This window comes from Canis lupus, chromosome 33 (genome assembly GCF_011100685.1).
Source record: "Canis lupus familiaris isolate Mischka breed German Shepherd chromosome 33, alternate assembly UU_Cfam_GSD_1.0, whole genome shotgun sequence".
NCBI lineage: Eukaryota > Metazoa > Chordata > Mammalia > Carnivora > Canidae > Canis > Canis lupus.
In genome coordinates this window covers 29,848,619-29,870,123 of record NC_049254.1, presented here as the reverse complement: position 1 = coordinate 29,870,123, position 21,505 = coordinate 29,848,619, and the positions used below count along the sequence as shown (strand labels likewise).

The following is a 21,505-nucleotide window of genomic DNA, read 5'->3' as shown; positions in this document are numbered from 1 at the left end:
CCCACGTCGGGCTCCCTGCATGGAGCCTGCTTCTCCCTCTGCCTCTCTCTCTCTCTCTCTTTCTGAATAAATAAATAAATCTTAAAAAAAAAAAAAAAGAAAGGAGAAGTGAAAGGACGGTGATGATAGCATTTCCTGATACGTCAGGGCCCTCTGACCTGATGAGGTAGTCAGCGCTAGGACCTCCAGTAGAACCACCGGGGAGGCAGCGTCTACAAGTGCTGACCCACAGGGGAGTTTTGAAACAATAAAGTTGGGTTGCCTTCAGTGATGTTTTTCTAAGTAGCAAACAACTTTTGGTAAGTTCTGGATAAAACAAAGGCCAGTCCCCCTCCCCCCCTCCACCGTTTACGTGTTCATTCTCGGTGCGTATTGAAACTGCAAAATCCGATTTTGTTCGCACGTAAAATGGAATTTGGTTCTAGGTTCGCATGCTTATAAGCCAGTTTCCCACCTGCATGAATTACATTGTACAGGACTTGGGACAGTGAGATTGCCCTGCATGTTGTAGGATAACTTGTGTTCTTGTCCCTTGATCACCCACTAAATGCCACTACTGGCCCCCAACATGATGACAACCAAGAATGTCCCCTAGGGGGCCGTACAGCCCTCATGAGCACCATCTGGGTAAAGGGTCACTGCTTGAAGTTTGGAAAAAAAAAAACCCTCCCCATCGCCCAGCTGCCTTGGTGGAGGAGCCAGGGTTTTTTTTTTTTTTTTTTTTAAGCCATGGTTTGAACTGAGGCTTCTCATCCCGTTTGTCGCTCTTTGTACTGCCCTGAGCTGCCTGGGAGGGTCTGAAGTCCTGGCACTGGGCTCTCAGCACCGCTGGGAACTGTGGAGGCAGGAGGCTCACGCTAGGCCTGAGCTGCAAGTGTCTGCTTCCCTTACCGTGCCCTGTGATGGGAGCTGGGGCCCACGGCCACCTCGGACTCGGTGGGAGGCTGAGGCGCAGCTGGTCATCCTCGGTTGGGGACGGAACGCGGGTCAGGGGCTGCCCTGGGCAAGCCCTCAGCTTTGAGGTGTATGACTTGGACAGGAATGGGTTTGGGTCCAGTGGGTCAGGCTGCTTCGTTTCAAGGGGTGCCCCGTCCTCTTTCTCTGGGCTGCAGAGTGTGTAGGTCAGGGTTCACTCACCCATGGCCCCGTTGGCTGATTCTGGCCTGCACATGTGTTTTGCTTGGCCAGCACGGAACATGTGTGTGCGCACACGTGCATGTGTACCGCAAACTTGAATTCGTTGACATAATTAAAAACTCAGGGATAGGATCCCGGGGTGGCTCAGTGGTTGAGCATCTGCCTTCGGCTCAGGGCATGATCCTGGGGTCCCGGGATCGAGCCCCACATCGGGCTCCCTGCATGGAGCCTGCTTCTCCTTCTGCCTGTGTCTCTGCCTTTTTCTCTGCCTTTCATGAATAAATAAATAAAATCTTTAAAAAAAGGTCAGGAGAAAGATGTAATGTGAAATGAAAACAAGGAACAGAATGGTGTGGTTGATGGGTGAATATTTGTGTGGGGGCAAAACAGTCTGGAAGGATATGTAGAAGTCGTTTATGGCAGGTGGCTTTGGGGACGGGGGGTAGGTGGCTTGCTGTGCAGCAGCCCAGGGAATGAGACTTCATTCATTCATCCATCTCTGTTTAAGAACGCCTTTTTGAATATTTTACCATGTGCATATATTACCTTTTCAAAAATGGTGAGATTTCACATATAGATTCAGATTTCCAATATTTTTCTAAAAGATTTTATTTATTTAATCATGAGAGACACAGAGACACAGGCAGAGGGAGAAGCAGGCTCCCTGCAGGAAACCTGATGCTGGACTCGATCCCGGGTCTCCAGGATCACGCCCTGGGCCTAAGGCAGGTGCTAAACCGCTGAGCCACCCAGGGATTCCCAGATTTCCAATATTTCTTGAAAAAATGAAAAGCTTTGACAACCCTGGGCAGCAGTCTGGTGACAGCCGTTGATGGAGCTAAGTAGTGCTGCCTCTTTGAGCCGGCATCGGAAAGCCCACCCCAGCCTCTGCCCCTCTTTTGTCTTCCACTCACTGTGGTCCTGACAGCCCGGCACTTGAGTGGTCTCCTGCGGGATGGTCTTTGGATTTGGGGAGCGATGCTCTGGTGATGTCAGGTGTTGGGTGGGACTTAGAGCTCATCTGGTCCACAGTGCTTTCTCTGGGGCCCATCAGGTCTGCGGAACCTATGGATGGGTCTCAAGGGACCCTGCACCCTCCCCCCCAATTAAGATTATATACATATATAGGGACGCCTGGGTCTCAGTCGTTGAGTGTCTGACTTTGGCTCAGGTCATGATCCTGGGGTCCTGGGATCAAGTCTCGCATCAGGCTCCCCGCATGGAGCCTGCTTCTCCCTCTGCCTGTGTCTCTGCCTCTCTCTCTCTCCGTGTCTCTTATGAATAAATAAATAAAACCTTTAAAACGATACATATATGTAAAGTAGTATATATATATATATATATATATATATATATATTTTTTTTTTTTTTGAGTAAGCTTCACAGCCAACATGAGGCCCAGTGTGGGGCTCGAACTCACAACCCTGAGATCAAGAGTCACTAGTTCTACTTACTGAACCAGCCAGGTGCCCCTCCCCAATTTTTAAATGAAAACTTTAAGAATGTGTATATTTTCCTGGAGACACAACCGATAGTTTTGATGCTTCTCAAATGGCTTGTTGACTGTCTGAGAACAGAGAGGTTGATCTCCGGTCAGTCGGCCACAGTGTGGACTTTAGACCCCGACTCCAGAGCCCGGGCTGATTTCCAACTGCCCGAGTTCTGTCGTCGTTCCTGGTGGGAAGAGGGGCACAGGGGTACAGGCCATCCTCTACGGCTGTTTGGGGGGAAACAAGAAAGTGATTTGGGTTTGTTGAAGCAGCTTAGTAGGATGTGGGTGAGGCCAGGGCACTCAGGGCAGAGTCCCTCACTACCTGCCTGCACCCCTTAGTCCCTGAGCCTTTCTTCCTCCCCACAGAGGCTGGGCAGCAGCAGCATGCAGCCGGAGGAGGGCACAGGCTGGCTGCTAGAGCTGCTGTCCGAGGTGCAGCTGCAACAGTACTTCCTGCGGCTCCGCGATGACCTCAATGTTACCCGCCTGTCCCACTTTGAGTATGTCAAGAATGAGGACCTGGAGAAGATTGGCATGGGCCGGCCTGGTAGGTGGGGACGTTGGCCGTGCTTGTTGCTTCCCCACTGACCATCTACCTCCTCTATCCTCAGGATTGCCCACCGCATAGAAGAGCCCTCCTCCTCATTCCATGGGGTGGCACAGCTGAGAACTCTCGCTGCCTGTCCAGGAACCCCCAAGGTGGGGTGGAGGGGCATCAGTACATGCTGCACACAGTGAGTGCATGAGAACAGCTGGCAGTTGTAAAGGTGAACTGGAGTTTAAGGAGAGTGAAGTCTTCGAGCTCTGGATACTCAGGATTAAACATACACCCCTTTTTGGTTTGTTCAGACATTTGTAGGATGGGTTTCCTCCATCTCTCCTCTGCCATAAACTGGAAGTGAGTTTGCTCTGTTCACCATTCTCAACACCAGGGGGTCAGCATCCAGAGATCTGTATGAACACCCTCGGATGGTTTGCCAATTTGCCCTTCATCTGTCTCTTTCTCACAAAGATCTGCCGTAAACTGAACTCATTCTGTTTCCCATGCACCAAGGTCTGCCGTAGAAGTTGAACTCCTTTCTTTTCCACGTATTTATCCTAAAAGTACTGATCGTAACATCTAGAAGCCATGGTATTCCATGTAGAGCGTTAGAAATTTGTTCACACAGTCAGCTTACAATAGCTAAATAAGTAATAACCTGCTAAATCAGACATCGACATAGGCTAGTTGGGCTTGGATAGTTGGTATCTGATGCCAGGCACGTAATAGAATTTTATGGGAGAAAAAAAAAAACAGCTGAGCAAATTCTATCCATTACCTTGATTTTTTTTTTTTTTTTTTTTTTTTTTTTGAGTTGGAAAAAGATCACTGCTGTTCAGTTTTGGTGGTTAAACACCTCCATCTAGTTCAAGAACCACTGCCTGGAAGTGGAATGCCGTGACCGTTAGCTGTGGCCCCTGGTTGGTTGGAATGGTGTTTCCTTGGTGTCATTGTGCTGGGCAGTATTTAGTGCCAGACCCACCCCGGGGGACCAAGGAAGCATGCAGGCAGGTGGCTTCTCTGGGGGACGTGAGCTGCCTTAACAACATCGGAACCCGTTCTTTCCCCGCAGGTCAGCGGCGGTTGTGGGAGGCTGTGAAGAGGAGAAAGGCCATGTGCAAACGCAAGTCTTGGATGAGCAAGGTGCGTGGACGAGGAGCAAGTGGGGCGGGCAGCCTCACAGGCCTCCCTCTGAGGTCAGGCCTAGGAAACTCCTCCATTCCCAGGCGGGTGTCATCTGTACCTGGTACAGACCTCCCTCCTCCGGGGGTCTCCCTGGGCAGGGTGCTTGTAGAACCGCCTGGTTCTTGTACCCACCAGAGATGGCACGTGAGTAGCCCGTGTGCCACGATGGCTTCGTGTCCCCTCCTGCGGTGCAGGCGCTCTTTGACAAGCGCACCGTAACTTGAGCCCGTGCCCTGTCTGACTGTTGGGGCCAGTGTCCAGGGCAGCATGGTGCGGACTGTCTGGACCCAGGACATCTTTGCCTCGCTCCCCCCCTCCTCGCCCCGCCCAATCCCTGGTCCTCAGGGGGTTTCTCTGGACCTCTGGCCTGCTGACAGCTTCCTTCCCCAAGCCTGCCCCGCCACCCCCCCTTTGCCCTAATTTGGGTCCGTGGAGTGGTGAGTCCCTGGTCTGACTCAGTGGAACTTTGCCCATTGTCTGGAAGACAATGCAAGAGGAAGTGAACCAGCCAGGGCCTTCCCTCCCCACTCCTGGCCTCAAGGCTGGGGTGGGGGGTGCCTTACGGCAGAACAGCTGGACTGGGATTGGGCAGCCGAGATTTCCTGGCTGTGATCTGGCAAAGGGGCTGTCTCTTGGGAGCCTGTGGCCTTTTCTGGGGACACTGTCCTGGTCCCTTGCCCAGGTTTTAGGAAGGATGGGTTTGTTGGGGGGGTGAAGGCAGGAGGGAAGAGCCGTGCAGCGCCCCGGGATTCAGGGGTTGCACTGGGATTCAGGGATCGCGGATCCACCACCCAGGAGGCCTTGGGGTCAGTCAGTGAACCTCTCCAGACCTGAGGCCTGTCTTCAGGTAGAAGGCCGGGGGCACTTGGCCAGCTCACCTCACCAGGCAGTGGAGAGGGTCCCTCAAGATAAAGGCTGTGAGGGCCTTGTCAGCCGAGCACTGCTCGCAGACATAAGGGAGCTCAGTTACGGAGAGGAGGGCAGAGCGGTGGCTAGAAGGGGCCCTTGGCTTGGAGACACCCCCTGCCCTGGGCAGATCAGCTCTGCCAACCTGTGCGGGGCAGAGGCCCAAGTGGACGGAGTCTGCAGTCTGAGGCCAAGGCCCGGATGCCCCAGTGGGGGTGGCCGAGTCCGACCCATGGGGCCACCTCCACTCCTGAGGGCCTCCTGTCCCCTGGCCTTGGGCCCCTTCCCTCCACAGCCTGGGCTGCAGAGTCCCCTCCAGTCTTCCTTTCACAGCTCTCGGCGCCCCTCCAGCCGCCCAGCTGTCTTCCCAGGCCCTGGCCCAGCAAGGCCTTGCTTCATCTGCACACACACCGCCCCCCCAACCCCCCCGCCAGCCCCGCCAGCACACACATTCACAGTCCAACCTCAGGCTCAAATTATCCTCTCCCCCTGGCAGGATGAAGGGCAGTCAGCTCCCCAGGGAGGGTGGAGACGGACAGCGCCAAATGGGCAACCCAGAGAAGGGGCCAGGGCTAAATATGGAAAGGGAGGTGTTTGCGGAGGGCCCCTCGGGCTCCTGCCCATCTGCTTGGGTTGGGGGCCAGAGTCTGTGCTGGGCAGGGGGACGGGGGGACAGGTGGTGCAGAGGATGGGTCTAGAGTGGCTTTGGGCTCCCCCTGGCCCCACAGCTGGGCGTGGGGTCACAGGCGTCACAAGCTGCACGGCTGTCAGGCCATTTCTGGCCCACACCCTGAGGCCACACTGAGACTGGGGGTTGCCATTTGAGGGTGTGGTCTGGAGGAGGGGTGGGCCTCCAGCCAGTCTGCACCCTGGCAGTTTGGCCACGCCAGGAGCTCTCTGGAGGCCTAGCGGACGACCCTGCGGGGCAGGACTGAGGACCGGCCCCGGGGCCTCCGGCTTCCATCTAGCCCCTGGCTGCCTTCAAACAGGTGTTCAGTGGAAAGCGACTGGAGGCTGAGTTCCCCCCTCATCACTCTCAGAGCACCTTCCGGAAGACCTCACCCACCCCGGGGGGCCCAGCAGGGGAGGGGCCCCTACAGAGCCTCACCTGCCTCATTGGGGAAAAGGACCTGCATCTATTCGAGAAGCTAGGAGATGGCTCCTTTGGCGTGGTGCGCAGGGGCGAGTGGGATGCCCCCTCGGGGAAGACGGTGAGCTTTCTGGGTCCTGTGGGGTGTGGCAGAGGGACAGGCCTCTTCAGGTACTCTGGCAGGTGCCCCCCTCTGCCGGGATGTGGACGGGGCTGGACGCAGTTCGAGGGGGGCTTGCTCTGGACGCCACGCTCAGGTTAACTAGACGGGTCTGATTTTCTTCAGTTATAAAAATAATTATTACAAAGGTTTGGAAATTGTTTTTAAAAATAAGGAAAAAGCGTTTGTAATCCCACGACTCAGAGGAAGCACAGTTAGTATTTCGGCTTCGTGCATTTTTACACCCGCGCGGAGCAGTGTAAGCAGGGATGGGAGGCAGGACCCGCCCGCATCCCCAGGAGGGAGCTCTTGCCCCTTCCCCCTAGTCTCCTCTTCCTCCGAGGGAAGCACTACGGGGATTTCTGCCGCCTGCCGCCGTACATTCGTTTTTTGGCATTATATTTACAACATTTTCAGTATTCCACTTTTACTACGACATTTGAACGTCTGTCATCACAGTGATGGCTGCTGTTTAACCTGGGCGTTCCCCACCCGCCCGGAAGGGGGGCCCAGGCCAGGCCGCAGGCCCCCGGGGCACGTTCACCCGCCCAGACCAGCAGCCCCGGGGCAGGGCTATTAGGACTGAGTTGGAGGGGGAGCAGGTGGGCTCAGAGTGTTGGGGCCTGAGGTCTGTCCTGACTCCTCCCCCCCATCCCCATCCCCATCCCCATCCCTGCGGCGGGCAGATGAGTGTGGCTGTGAAGTGCCTGAAGCCTGACGTGCTGAGCCAGCCAGAGGCCATGGACGACTTCATCCGGGAGGTCAACGCCATGCACTCGCTTGACCATCGCAACCTCATTCGCCTCTATGGGGTGGTGCTCACGCCGCCCATGAAGATGGTGAGCCCTGCGGGCAGCGGGTGGGTGCTCAGGTGGGGTCTCTGCGCCCCCAGAGGGGCCCGTCCCCCTGTCGGTGCTGTGTTCGCGCTCCGTCCAGGTGAAGGGGGCCCTGGTCCTCCACCTGCTGTGGCAAAGCGGCTCCTCGGGGCCTAACCTGGTGCTCTGTCCTCCGGAGCCCAAGTCCATCTTTGGGTTTTGTTTGTGCTCCTTGGCAGAGGGTTGCACTCATAGGAGGGGCCGGCCCTAGAGTTTCGTTTTTAGAATTTCTAATCTGAGCCTCTGTGGGTTGCTTCTCTCTGAGCCTCGGGTTCCCGTGCGACCTGGAGGGGGAGAGGCTGGGGAAGGCTGTAGAAGTCCTAGAGGTCCCCAGAGGGCAGGCTCAGGCCTTCAGGAGAGGGACTGGGAGCCCAGCATGGGGCACTGAGGGAGGGGCAGGGCTCGGTGGCACTTACTCCTCCTGCCTCCTCCATGGCCCCAGGTGACGGAGCTGGCGCCGCTAGGATCGTTGTTGGACCGGCTGCGCAAGCACCAGGGCCACTTCCTCCTGGGCACTCTGAGCCGCTACGCTGTGCAGGTGGCGGAGGGCATGGGCTACCTGGAGTCCAAGCGCTTTATTCACCGTGACCTGGCTGCCCGAAATCTGCTGTTGGCCACCCGTGACCTGGTCAAGATCGGGGACTTCGGGTTGATGCGTGCGCTACCCCAGAATGACGACCACTATGTCATGCAAGAGCATCGCAAGGTGCCCTTTGCCTGGTGAGGGACAGGTGCTGCTGGCTCACGGGGCCTGCCCCCCCCCCCCCCCCCCCCCCCCGGTCCCTGCACACCCAGCCTCAGAGTTTCCGGGGCTTCGGTTCCCATAGTAGCCTCTGTCTTTCCTGGGCCCGGGGAGCCTTCTTGTGTGTAGTCCATTCACTCATCCGCCCGGGGGAATTCTCTGGGCCCGGGTGCCAGGTACTGAGATGCACAGGGATGAGTGCCGTGGGGGCCCAGAAAGACTGCCCAGGAGGACTCTGTCATAGTCAGCTCCCCAAATACCAGACTTTATCAGAAGTTAGGCAGGCACACTGGTGGGTATGTATGTTCCAGGTAGAGCTAGCTGCGGGCAGGGCCAGACCACGTCAGGGCCTGTAGGCTGACCAGGGACATTCACCTCACCAGGGTGGTACCTGGCCCTGCCCTGGCCCCGGCCCTGGTGTGAGACCGTCATGATCCACTGGTTCTGGAGGCACCCGAGGGGGTGTGTGGTCTCCTCGCTCTGGGGTGCGACGAGTAAGTCGTGTTCTTGCCGGAAAATCCTCCTAACCTAGGATACACAGCCCCGCTCACAGTCGATCGTTTACGTAGGGTGACTACACGTTCCGGATTGTGTTGGTTGTTCTGGGGTCATTGATAGCACCCCCTTCATACCCAAGCATCCTGGTTTGAGTGGTAAACCATAGAGTCCCCTTACGGCAGCATGAAGCCAGCAGATCGTTGTTAGGTTTCCCAGATGAGGAACACCGGGCTTGCGGGTCTTGAGTGACTGTCCCTGGGCAGCGTCTCCCCCTCGCCCCCCACCTGAGTGGCCAGGCCGGCTCTCCAGTCCCAGGAGAGAGTCTGGTTCTCGGTCAGGTCAGCTTCCCCGTCACTCCGCACCTTGGCCCACCCAGGGACACCCCTTTGCCGGCTCCGCTGCACTGGGGGCATTTCTCTGGCTCACCCAAAAGGGGGTCCCACAGGGAGTGTGGGGTATTTGGGTGAAGCCAGTGTAAACGGTTTCCATCCATGTCAGTTCTTCCCCAAACCCTGTCCAAATCTCCCACCCACACCTTCCTGCTGAAATGACCCAAATCCCAGGATCCTGCCCCAAATCCGGAAATCGTCATCCTCCCACCACAATTAGAAAACAGCCTGAGATGTTATCCCCTCTCCTCCCCCTCACCAATTTCTGGAGCCTCTGACCTCTCCCCCGACTGCTTCCCTGACCTGCACACGTCACCCTCCTCCCGCCCGGGCTCCATGGGAATAAAGACAGGAGCGTAGATGATGTCCTCCGAGTCTGTGCATCCCATAGTCAGTAAGTCCTGTCCCTGTTCACGTGTGTCACCAACACCTACCGTTGAGCCTGGTGCACAGGGCTGCGATGTGCTGAGCGGCTGCTCTGTCCGTCGGGCTGATGGGGGTGGCTGTGCTCTGAGAGGCCTTCTGTTTGACCCCTGCCTTTGCCAGGTGTGCCCCTGAGAGCCTGAAGACGCGCACCTTCTCCCACGCCAGTGACACCTGGATGTTTGGAGTGACGTTGTGGGAGATGTTCACCTACGGCCAGGAGCCCTGGATCGGCCTCAATGGCAGTCAGGTGAGGGGCCGGAGCTCCTGACGTGCCGGGCGGGGATTGACTTGCTTCCTGGCTCCCACCCGGCCCGTTGGAACTGGCTCCCGTTGGCTGGAATCCCTGTCCCCCATGCCCCGCGTCTCATGACCTCTCGAGCCGCTGAGCCAAGAGAGGGGCCCGCAGTGCTCCGGCCGGGGCCGCCCGAGGCTCGCTCGCGCTCTGCTCCCTTGCCGCGGCCACCTCTCCAGAGGCCCCCACCGGAGGCCCGGGGCTGGGCTCCCCGACACAGCTTTTCTTCGGGGTGCAGGCACGGCGGCCCACAGCTCCCGTTGTTCCATGGGCCTGAGGGAAGGTGGGGAGTGACGGGCTGGGTGCCCTGCTTGTGCTCCAACTGCACCGCCCCACCGCCAGATTCTGCATAAGATTGACAAGGAGGGGGAGCGTCTCCCGCGGCCGGAGGACTGCCCCCAGGATGTCTACAACGTCATGGTCCAGTGCTGGGCCCACAAGCCAGAGGACAGACCCACGTTCGTGGCTCTGCGGGACTTCCTGCTGGAGGTGAGGGCAGGTCTGTGCCCGGGGCTGGGGTGCCCATGCGGGGGCTCAGTCCCAGGGTGGGCACTGACCCCGCTCTGCCCCCAGGCCCAGCCCACCGACATGCGTGCCCTTCAGGACTTTGAGGAACCAGACAAGCTGCACATCCAGATGAACGACGTCATCACCGTCATCGAGGGAAGGTAGGGAGCACGGGGCCGGGCCTGCAGGGCCTTGAGGGGTGCGGGCTGCAGGTGGAGGGCCACGGCTCACAGTGCTGGGCGGCGGGGAAGGACGGGCCGGCCTCACCTCACTGTCGGGCTCAGAGTTTCCCTGCACAGCACCACCTCCTTCACCCTTTTCCCACTCGGCTCGGCTCTGGCTGTGTGGGTCGGAGCCAAACTGCCGTTGGGGTGACGCGTAGGAAGTGGCTCAGCTTGGCCCCAGGGCCACCACCAGGGACTCTGGAGCTCCTGAACGTTCCTCTCCCCGTCCCGTCCCGTCCCCTCCCCTCCCCTCCCCTCCCCTTCCCGCCTCCTCCCAGGACAGGGGCCCTGACTGCCCCCCAGTGCCTAGCAGTAGCCCCCAAAGCAGCCTCTGCCCTCCCTTTGAGCCCCCGTCCCCATCCCGGGGCCCCCTCCCCACTCCGACCTCCTCCGCTGGGGTGCCCCCTGGGCTCCTCCGCCCCATCCCCATGCCGGGCCCTCTGTTCCTGACTCCTCCCCCCCGCCAACACCTGGGTGTCTGTCTCTGCCTCCAGCGGCATCTCCTGACTCATGGCTCCCACCTGGGGCCCCTGCTCAGGGCCTTCTGCCGAGGAGGCCCACCACCCCCACCCCACCCTCTGTTATCTGATCCCCAGGGCGGCTGAGGAACTGGTTGGGGCAGGGCAGGCTTGAGGTGCCTTTGGGGTAGGGGTGAGCCCAGAGGACCAGGAAGAGGCGCAAGGCGGAGGAAATCCCCGGTGCCCCTGCTCCTGTGACTCAGAGCCGGGCGGGGTGGGGGCTGGGGCTGGGGGTCACTTCCCACACAGCCCGTTGTGCTTAGACCTCAGGTCGAGGGGCCTGGGGCTTTTAGTGAAATTCTCTGCCTCGCGGGCGTCGGTTGGGGAGCTTCTGGGTGAGTCAGGGTGATGGGGGAGGCCCGGAGCCCCTGCGGTCCTGCAGACACGTGACCTGCCCTCGCTGTGGCCCCAGCACGGGGCCCCCTAGACTCTGGGCCCCGGATCTGGGAGCGCGAATGACATCTCGGTCGGGTGTGGGGGTAGCGGTTTGGGGAGTTAGTGGTGGGGGAGAGAAGCCAACAGCTTCCAGGAGGAGAGAGGCACAGGGGTCAGGGAGGAAGATAGTCTGTGGGTCTGGGGCTGAGGCGCCAGACGGGACCGTAGGCATGGCTCTCGGGAGCCTTCTGGAAAGAGGAAGATGAGAGCGGAGGCCCGCCTGGAGGGGGGCGCATGTGGGCCCGTAAGCCCGAGGCTGGGCCTGTATCCGTGCCCACGGCCAGGAGCCCGAGCTCTGCGCCTCCCCGCTCATGCCCCATGGCCCCAGATTTTTACCTCCGCCCGTCCCTTGCTGTCAGTGGGGCCCCAGGGTTCCCCAGGGAGTGACTCAGTTGCTTCTGGTTCGGGGGCGTGTGTCTGGAGCTGGTGGCCTGGGTGCAGGTGGGGCCCCGGGGGAGCCACTCCTCTGGAGGCACCGTGCCCCGCCCCGGCGTCCCGGGCTCCCATTGGCCCCAGCTGCTGGCTCCGCGGCCGCCTTGCCAGTGTGGGCTCGCTGGGCTCCTCCTCGGGGGCCAGGGCCGGCGTGGGCCACGGCGCCCGCTCGCGTTCCTGGAGCTGCTCGGAGGGGGGAGCTGAGGGGCCAGAGGCCGCGGCGGCCGGTGAGGCCTGGGGGTGGGCCTGGGTGCGGGGCCCCTGTTTCCTCAGCACCCAGACGTCTCTGTGTGTGTTTGGCTCACGGTCTCCCCGCCTCCGGTGGACGGGCTCTGTTCACGGTCTCTTGGGTCTGGCTCCTGCGTGTGCGTCTCTGCTTCTCCGTCTCCCCAGCCTGGCTCGCCGCTCTGTTTCTGCTCCTCCACTGGCCCTGTGCTCCTCTTGCTTCAGAGGTGCTGGCGTTGTTTCCAGGTCGAGTCTGGGACCCCCTGGCCCCCGGCTCTGGCTGGTTCTGGAGGCTCAGTGCCTCTCAGGGTACCGGGCACCGGGCAGAGAGGACAGCTCGATGTTGCCTGGGGCTTGTGACTCGGCGTCTGGATGGAGGGATGGATGACGAACTGGTCTTTTCCAGGGGGTCTGACTTGGAAGCTGGGGCAGCCGGCAGCATTTTCATGCTCTGTTCTTAGAGAACCAGAGAAAGGAGACTGAGGATTTGAAATCCTTCCTCGGGGCCTTGGCCTGGCCTGATCCCCGGAGCCTCTGCTTCCAGTGGTAGGTGGGGGGGAAGCAAGGGCCCGTGTTGTCCCTTAAAACCAGGGGCCGCCCGGGTCACTCAGAAGTGAGTGGGGCAGTGTCTTGAGCAGAATGTCTAAGCAACATTTACCAGCCACTTCTGGACTGGACCGCCGTGGGCCGGGACGGGGACAGGGCGCTGAAATTTCCAGAAGCCGGTCCCCGATAGAGCAGGGCCAGCCTTAGGCAATTCTCAGCCCAGACCTCAGTTTCCCAGGTACCGCCCACCTCTTGCCTGTCCCAGGCCACTGACGGGGCCGCAGGAAATAGAAAGTCCGTGCTGGAGACGCGGGTCCTTTTCTCTTCCCCCAGGGACTTGTCCGCGTCGTGGTGTCTGCCCTCGGTGGGCCCGACTCTCCCTTTGCTGTGGACACTCTGGCCTTTTTGTGGAGGGGGAGCGGGTGTGGCCAGTGCAGGCCGGGTGGCAAGGGTAGCCTCAGGCCTTTCTGAGCCGCTGGCACCTGGTCCCCCCACCCCCACCTCGGGGGCTAGGCAGGTGGTGCAGGGCGGCATCGGCCGTCTCAGGAGATACGTTTGAGCCTGGTCGGGAGGATGCTGCTTCCGAGTGTGCTTGGGATGTGATTCCCAAGAGTGTCCCCCCTCTCTTTTTTTTTTTTTTTTTTTTAAGATTTTATTTATTTATTCATGAGAGATGCAGAGAGAGAGGCAGAGACCCAGGCCGAGGGAGAAGCAGGCTCCCTGCAGGGACCCCGACGCCGGACTCGATCCCAGGACCCTGGGGTGACACCCTGGGCCGAAGGCAGCTGCTCCACCGCGGAGCCCCTGGGCGCCCTATGAGTGTCTCCCCCTTACACGTGCCCTGAACCCCCAACTCCCCCTCCCCAGTAGCAAAGTGTTGGTGGGAAATGACGTCGGGACTCCCGCAGGCAGTCCCGGGGCTCTTGCCTCGGCCGCACCTGTAGTAAAGGGAGGTGGCTTGGCCTCTGTCCTCTCCGAAGCGTGTCCGGAGGAGCCAGCATGACGCTGCGGCTGTGCTCGGGGAAGGAGTGGAGGCAGTGACCTGCCAGCGTGGCCTTGCTCGGGGTCCACAGGGAGGACGTGGTCACGGGGCGGCCCCGGCCTTGGACGCGGGCCCGATCTCTGGACCCGCCGGCCACCTCCGCTGCCGCTCAGCCAGGTTGGCGAGCACGTCGGAGGGGGTGTGGAGGGCAGAGTCCGCCGTCCGGCCCGGGGGTGTCCGAGAGGGTCCCCGGAGGGCCACGCAGAACCCAGGGAGCCAGTGGGGATGGGGGGGGGCAGCGGGGCGGCAGGGGCGGGGTCCCCGGCGGCGGGCGCCCGCCTTCGTCCTGCTTCAGGGGAGCACGGCAGCCGCAGCCAGCCCTGGGCCGCAGTGTCCCGCGACGTCTCGCCTCGGAGTGGCCCTGCCGTTCGCGGTGGGCGCCGTCCCTCCCTGGGTGTCGTCCTGCCTTCTTCCCTCGCCTCCCGCCCTTCCCACCCCGGGGGGCTGGTCAGCGGCTCTGTATGGGGAGGCCGGGCTCCCGGCTCACCCCCCACCCCCTTGGCTTCCCGAGCGCTGCTGTGCTCGTGGGCTTCCACTTGCGGTCTCCACGGCAGGCAGTGGGAGGTCATGCCGCTCCCGGGGGCCTCGTCCCCTCACGGACGAGGATCCAGGAGCTCGGCCTCCATCCCCCCTCGGCCCCTGCAGCCCGGCTGCAGTTTGGAGGGGCCCCTCGGCGCTCGGGGCATGCGGCCGGGGGTTGGCCGGGTGTGTGCACGCCCACCACGGCGGCGTGAGGCCAGCACCGCCTCTGCCTCGGCTCAGACCCTGCCCGTGTGGTCAGCTGTGGGTGACCCCAGCGCAGATGCAGGAGCTGCAGCCTGCCACTCGGAGTGTCCGGGGGGCCCCTTCCTGCCCCGGCCCCCACCCCAGCCCCGGGCTTAGGCTACATTAGCAGAGCTTTCGTGTCTGAGATCAGAGTGAGGAGCAGGAGCTCCCGTGGTTCGGCTGTACTGGGAAGCTAGGCCGCTTCCAGACCCCGTATTTAAGACAAGAGTTCCCCGGGAGATGGACAGGCATAAGGGCAGGTGTCCCACACCCCTGCCCGGAGGTTGTGAAGGGCCCTGGACACACAGAAGTGATGGGAAGGCGTGGCTTGCTCCGAGCGCTCCCAAATGCACCAGGGGCTGCGTGCCCACGGCGAGTGTGGCCGGAGGGCTTGGCTGCGAGGCCACTAGTGCAAGGCCGTCGTGCTGCTTTGGCGTCTCCAGCTCGGGATGCCTGGATCCTGGGCTGAGGAGCAGGGCCCGGTGGCCAGAGGCTGGGGGTCCAGGCCTTGCCAGGAGGAGGGAGGTGAGGGGCTCGGTAGGAAGGGAGCCGGCTTGCAGACTAACGACAGAATTTGATCCTGGGTCTGCTGCGATGTGTCTGGGAACTCCGGGCAAGCCTGGTCGCTTGTTGGAACCCGTTTCCTGATCTGTAAACTGTAGAAAAAACTGTGGGACCCCCCTCGGTATCTGAGGGTAAGGTGTGTGCGGCCAGCCGGGCCCTGCACTCAGACCACCCTGGTGTCGGGCCGTACGCCCTCCGGTCCCCTTGTGCCGAGGTGGCCAGGCGGCAGCGAGGCTGGAGGCAGCTGGGTTTGGAGAGGGTCCCACGCCCTGGGGCCGCCCCAGCGCACTGGTGCTCACCGCGTGGTCTCTGTTGGGCAGGGCGGAGAACTACTGGTGGCGCGGCCAGAACACGCGGACGCTGTGTGTGGGGCCCTTCCCTCGCAACGTGGTGACCTCCGTGGCTGGCCTGTCGGCCCAGGACATCAGTCAGCCGCTGCAGAACAGCTTCATCCACACAGGACATGGCGACAGCGACCCCCGCCACTGCTGGGGCTTCCCCGACAAGATTGACGAGTGAGTGCGCCGGGGTGGGCTGTGGCCTGTGGCGCCAGAGTCTGCAGCCCCCAGAAGCCGTCCCTGCAGGCTCAAGGGGGGGGCGGTGTCGGGAGCCCAAGGATGGTTGGTGCCACCCCACCTGTCTCGGAACCACCTTTGGAAGGGCTTCAGCAGGAACGCCTGTGTCACGCTCCCTGGTGTTGGGGCGGTAGTGGCCCTGCTTACCCCGCACGGTCCTGGAGACCCAGCCTCCTGGGTCAAGCCCTGGGGGTGCACACAGGCCCAGGGGACACGCCGCTGTGTCCTGGGGAGGGGGGCGTAGACAAAGAGCTCCCTGTGGGGAGACTCCAGAGGGAAGGTTTGGCAGCTGCCCTGCTTGCCTGCTCACTCTGCACTTGGGGGGCCCCGGGGGGGCTCAGTGTCCTTTAAGTGAAAGGAGGAGGTCCCTGGGGGGGCATCCGGAGGACACAGGAAGAGAAGTAGTCCCTTCCCGGGTACCCTGCCCCAGCGAGCCTCCCGGCAGCTCCTGAGCGAGCGCCCGCTTCATGCCTCCTTACTGGCAGCGGGGGCTCCCGGCAGCCCTTCCTGCTCTGGCTTCTGGGGCACAGGGAGGCAGGCCGTCCCCCTCGCCCTTGCCCTCGCCCCCCAACGCGGAGCCTGGGAGAGCAGCCGCTGCCTCCTACGTCCCAGGAGCCAGCACGAGCCTGAGGGAAGGGGTGAGCTGTGTAGAGGCCCTCTGGCCCGCTCCTGGCGTGCTGCGGCCAGCCCAGCCCGGTCCTCCAGGCTTTCCTCAGCCCCGGGCCTAAGTGCCAGGGCCTGACAGTCCGTACGGGGGCTGGGAGGGTGACCGGGGAGCAAGCCAGGTGGCCCAGCCCCCCTTCTGCCTGGTGGGGGAGAGAGGGGCCTCCTGCGCCCCCGACGGCGTGGTGCGGCCCGATGCCTCTGGGCCCGGTGGGTCAGAAGAGCACGTGTGGGCAGGTGACGGCCAGGCGTGGGTTGGGGCGCCACGGCAGTTGCAGGGGTCGGGGTCAGGAGCTCCGTCTCTGCCCTCCCCACAGCTCCCGGCCCGTGTAGTCTTCGGGGAGCTGCCGTGAGTTGGGGGTCCTGGGCTCCCGACCCAGGTTCTTGGCGGGGCTTGGCTCAGGTGGTTCTCTGCGTGCACTCAGGGTTCTGGTCTCGGCCTGGCCCCGGGCATCTCCTCCCCCTGGGGCCGCTCCACGTGCCTCCCCCAGCCCCACCATCTGACCCGGTCGTCCTCCCACAGACTGTATCTGGGAAACCCCATGGATCCTCCTGACCTGCTGAGCGTGGAACTGAGCACCCCCCGGCCCACCCAGCATCTAGGAAGGCTGAAAAGTAAGAGTCCGGCCTCCCTCCCGGCGCCCCTTGTGCGTCCGCTGCCCAGTAGCAGGCTGCCCTGGCTCCGGGACAGTGGGGTCAGGGCTGCAGGGGGACAGCTGTGCCCTGGCTCCGGCTGGCCGTGGGTGCAAGACGAGAGGCCACTGCATCCGCTGAGGTGGGCATCCCCGGCTGGCCATGTTGGCCTGCCCGCCGCAGCGTCCCCCTCTCTCCTCCCCACGCACTCAGATCCTGCCTTTCCTCACTCCCCCTAAGCCTGCTGTCCTCTCCCGAGCCAAAACCACCCCGCAGGCTTCACGCTGGCCAGGAGCCTCATCCACCTCCCGGATCCTGTGCCTGTCGTTCTGGAACGCGGGCTCCCCCCATCCTGCCGCCCCACTGCTTCCCATTGCTGTTGGGTTTGTACTGTTGGCTCGGCCCCTGTTCACCACCCTCTCTCTGTCTCTCTCCACGCTGCCCTCCTGTCTGTCTGTCTTCTCTCCCCTGTCTCGCCCGCTCTGTCCCTTCTGCTCTCCGCATGGCCTTTCTTGCAGGGGAGCCTCCACCTCGCCCACCTCAGCCTGCCATCTTCGCTCAGAGTAAGTGGGGCCGCTCTCGAAGCCTTGGCCCCTGCCCCTGCCCCCTCTCTCCTCTCATTCCTCCTCTCCTGGAAGGTACAGCGCCCTGGTGGGCTGGCGGGGTGGCGGGGGGGGGGGGGGTTGATGCCGTGTGTGCTGTGAGCTTTGGCTGCTGACCTGGCCCAGCATGCCTGCCTCTCCCCCGACCCCCCAAAGCCCAGGCTTCTGGAGCAAGTGTGTGGTCCCGGCGCCTGCCTCTCCACCGTCACGCGGCCTGGTCCCGCTCCCTCTGGGACCCGCAGATGCCGTGTCGGGGCTTCACGGTGCTTGGTCAGGAGCTCTGTGCTCTCCGAGGACAGCTCCTGTTGCCCTTGATGGTGGGGGATTGTCCGTGGCCCCCGCCTGCACTAATGGTGTGCGTAATGGGGTGGGGATATGGGGTTACCAGCCGGGGCCCAGGAGTCTGGGGCGTTCGGGGCCTTGTGTGTCGGGGTATCATATGGCTGTGAGGTACCGCTTGCTCTAGCTGAGATGGAGGCAGGGGTCCATGAGCCCATGTGGAGAACTGAGTGTCCGGAGCAGGTTCTGTCCTCCTGTTGGAACAGGGTTGGCGTGCGTGGAGGAATTTGGCAGCCGAGGGGCTAATCTCTGGGGGCGTTGGGAGTGGGGGGCGGGGGAGGGTACTTGTCTCTCTTCCCCGTCCCCCTGCCTGACACTGCCTTCCCGGTGGGGTCTCCCTCCCTCTCCTAGAGCCAACCTATGACCCTGTGAGTGAGGACCAGGACCCCCTGTCCAGCGACTTCAAGAGGCTGGGCCTCCGGAAACCAGCCCTGACCCGTGGGCTGTGGCTCGCGAAGCCCTCCGCTCGGGTGCCCGGCACCAAGGCGGGTCGTGGCGGTGGGGGCGAGGTCACGCTCATTGACTTTGGCGAGGAGCCCGTCGTCCCCACCCCCCGGCCCTGCGCGCCCTCACTGGCGCAGCTGGCCATGGATGCCTGTTCCTTACTGGACAAGACCCCGCCGCAGAGCCCCACGCGGGCCCTGCCCCGGCCCCTGCACCCCACGCCCGTGGTGGACTGGGACGCCCGCCCGCTGCCCCCGCCTCCTGCCTACGACGATGTGGCCCAGGACGAGGATGACTTCGAGGTCTGCTCCATCAACAGCACCCTGGTGGGTGCAGGGGTCCGCACTGGGCCCAGCCAGGGCGAAACCAATTACGCCTTTGTGCCTGAGCAGGCACAGCTGCTCCCTCCCCTGGAGGACAATCTGTTCCTCCCACCCCAGGGTGGGAGCAAGCCGCCCAACTCGGCCCAGACCGCAGAGATCTTCCAGGCGCTGCAGCAGGAGTGCATGCGGCAGCTGCAGGTCCCGGCTGGCTCCCTGAGCCCTCCTCCTGGCCCGGCCCCAGCGGGTGAGGACAAGCCCCAGGTGCCCCCCCGCGTGCCCATTCCCCCGAGGCCCACCCGCCCACGGGGCGAGCTGTCTCCAGCCCCCTCAGGCGAGGAGGAGATAGGGCGGTGGCCTGGACCCGCCTCCCCTCCCCGGGTGCCTCCTCGGGAGCCCCTGTCCCCTCAAGGCTCACGGACCCCTAGCCCCCTGGTTCCACCCGGCGGCTCCCCGCTGCCACCTCGGCTCTCCAGCTCACCTGGGAAGACCATGCCCACCACCCAGAGCTTCGCCTCCGACCCCAAGTACGCCACACCCCAAGTGATCCAGGCACCCGGCCCGCGGGCTGGTCCCTGCATCCTGCCCATTGTCCGCGATGGCAAGAAGGTCAGCAGCACCCACTACTACCTGCTGCCCGAGCGCCCACCCTACCTGGAACGCTATCAGCGCTTCCTGCGTGAGGCTCAGAGCCCTGAAGAGCCGGCCCCCCTGCCCGTGCCCCTGCTGCTGCCCCCGCCCAGCACCCCGGCTCCTGCTGCCCCCACTGCCACCGTTCGACCGATGCCCCAGGCCGCCCCCGATCCCAAGGCCAACTTCTCCACCAACAACAGTAATCCAGGGCCCCGGCCACCAGCCCTGCGGGCCGCTGCTCGGCTGCCACAGAGGGGCTGCCCTGGGGACGGGCCGGAGGCTGGACGGCCGGCAGACAAGGTCCAGATGGTGAGCACCAGGCCCGGCTGCTGGGCGGAGGGGCGGGGCCTGAGGGCCCCAGAGGAATGGGCCCAGGCGGTGCTGACGGGTAGGTGGGTGGGTGTGCCCAGCTGCAGGCCATGGTGCATGGGGTGACCACAGAGGAGTGCCAGGCGGCCCTGCAGAGCCACAGCTGGAGCGTGCAGAGGGCTGCACAGTATCTGAAGGTACCCCCACCTCCCGCCCACTCTGGCTTTCAGGGACCCTGAAGACTGGCTCTGCCGCTCTCACCTCCCCTGACCCCTCCCTGCCATCCTGCCTCTGGCTCTCCTCTGCCCCCACCCTGGCTGGTGCCCTTCAGCCCCAGCGTGTCCCATGGCACCACCCTCTGCTCCTCAGGTGGAGCAGCTCTTTGGGTTGGGTCTGCGGCCGCGAAGCGAGTGCCACAAAGTGCTGGAGATGTGCGACTGGAACTTGGAGCAGGCTGGCTGCCACCTGCTGGGCTCCTGCGGCCCTGCCCACCACAAGTGAGTGAGCGCCCCCCCACTCGGCCCCGGGGTCCCCCAGCTTGGGGGCGGATGGCGGCCCATGCTGCGGGGCAGGCAGTTCCGGGTGAAAGAAGTTTCTTCTAAGCCCGCTTAGATGTTTCAGCACCTGGTCTGGATGAACTTGGGGGTCCGAGGAGCCCCTGCCCCGTGGGGGCTTCCTCAGGCTTTACGGTGCCCGCCGCCCTCTGGCCGTCTCAGCAGCAACACTGCTGTCTTTTTTTTTTTTTTTTTTTTGAAGCTAGAACACATCCCAGGGTGGTAAATTCCAAAATTATTGCTGACTCTTCAGCTAGATTCGCTCGCCTGGTACTAGGAGGCCCGCTCGTGCCCACCCGCACTAGCCGTTCTGTACCCTTGACAGAGGGGCTTTCTGGTTGTTTCCCCTCCTGCAGGCGCTGAGGTGTCTGGAGAGCCAGAGGGTCTGTCCTGAAGGAATCACTTGAGTCTGTCCATCTGACAAGGGTGGGGAGGTCCCCCCCCAGCCCGGAGGACCTGCTGCCACTTGCTGCTCCTAGTGGCAGAGCAAGGCCAAGGCAGCAGGAGACTGGGAGCCCCGCCTTGCCGTCCCCCCTCACCCAGTGCTGTCCCTGCAACTTTGGATCAGCTCTTGGTGCCCCTGGCCAAGGGGTAGGAAGGAGCCCTGTGAAGGCGGGCCTGGGGGCGGCCTCCGCGGGCCCTGCAGCCGAGCTGCCTCTGCGCCAGCCCCTGGTGGGGGCCTGGGACGGGAGAGTGTCCCCAGGCTCTGCCGCCGCCGGGGAAGCCAGGCTTGACCCATGCCGGGAGGATGTGCTGGCCCCACAGAAGGGGGCCAGCACCCAGCAGGCCCTCAGGGCAGCGCCCTTCTCCAGGGATCTCCTGGTGGGCATTGGGATGTCGGAGAGAATGTGACTTGTGGCCACACCATGGATACGTTATGGGACTTGGCAGGTCTTAGGATCTTGTGCCTGGAAATAGCCCTAGGTGGCTGAGGAAGCAGAGCAAGGGTGCCAGATTGTTCTTTGGCAGGGACCAGGGCCCAAGGCCCCAGGGTTGGAAGGAGACCAAGGGGGCAGCTGCCCTGGAGGGACACCAGCGCTTCCTCTTTGACCCAGCTCCTCCCCTGTGCTGTTCCGTGTTTTCCTGCCAGCGTCTGCCACCAAAGTTGCTGCCCCGGCTATGGATCCCTGCTTCTTCCAGAGAAATAAAGCTAGTTTCTATTTTATGTTACTTCCTTGTCCCTGCCTGTGTCTTTGCCTCTCGGGCAACAGCCTGAGGTCCCCGAGGTCCCCCGGCGGGGGGTGGGGGGGGTGGGGGGACAGCATCAGTCGGCAGCAAGCCTCGGGGCGCCCCCTGTGGACAGAGGGGGGAAGTGCGGCCTGGGTGACCCTCAGGGTGCTCTCCCCTTCGGGGTTCACCCCCAGCCCCCCGAGTTCTTGCTCCAAGCTCCAGAGGGCAGGACGCGCTGCCGGAGCGGGTGGAGCAGCTCACTTAGCTGGAGC

At 62.6% G+C, this 21,505-nt stretch overlaps 1 protein-coding gene across 17 annotated transcripts in view; it reads left to right on the top strand.

The window, feature by feature from the left end:
* The window catches only part of TNK2 (tyrosine kinase non receptor 2), a 42,419-nt gene extending 21,186 nt beyond the window's left edge, over window positions 1-21,233 (top strand). For 5 of the 17 annotated variants that reach the window (XM_038583119.1, XM_038583121.1, XM_038583116.1 and 2 more), the window contains exons 2-16: window positions 2,996-3,176; window positions 4,243-4,313; window positions 6,251-6,472; window positions 7,198-7,350; window positions 7,829-8,106; window positions 9,562-9,688; window positions 10,076-10,222; window positions 10,307-10,401; window positions 15,312-15,506; window positions 16,753-16,844; window positions 17,381-17,500; window positions 18,155-19,509; window positions 19,611-19,706; window positions 19,879-20,006; window positions 20,420-21,233. In XM_038583119.1, coding sequence (XP_038439047.1) covers window positions 3,014-3,176; window positions 4,243-4,313; window positions 6,251-6,472; window positions 7,198-7,350; window positions 7,829-8,106; window positions 9,562-9,688; window positions 10,076-10,222; window positions 10,307-10,401; window positions 15,312-15,506; window positions 16,753-16,844; window positions 17,381-17,500; window positions 18,155-19,509; window positions 19,611-19,706; window positions 19,879-20,006; window positions 20,420-20,426 — 3,249 coding nt within the window. In that variant the 5' untranslated portion in view covers window positions 2,996-3,013 and the 3' untranslated portion in view covers window positions 20,427-21,233. Of the gene's footprint in view, window positions 1-2,990; window positions 3,177-3,240; window positions 3,364-4,008; window positions 4,091-4,242; window positions 4,314-6,250; window positions 6,473-7,197; window positions 7,351-7,828; window positions 8,107-9,561; window positions 9,689-10,075; window positions 10,223-10,306; window positions 10,402-15,311; window positions 15,507-16,752; window positions 16,845-17,380; window positions 17,501-18,154; window positions 19,510-19,610; window positions 19,707-19,739; window positions 20,011-20,419 lie in introns of those variants that run through there. The other 12 variants (XM_038583129.1, XM_038583128.1, XM_038583117.1 and 9 more) reach the window with 12 other exon arrangements.
* Window positions 21,234-21,505: the final 272 nt, after the last annotated feature.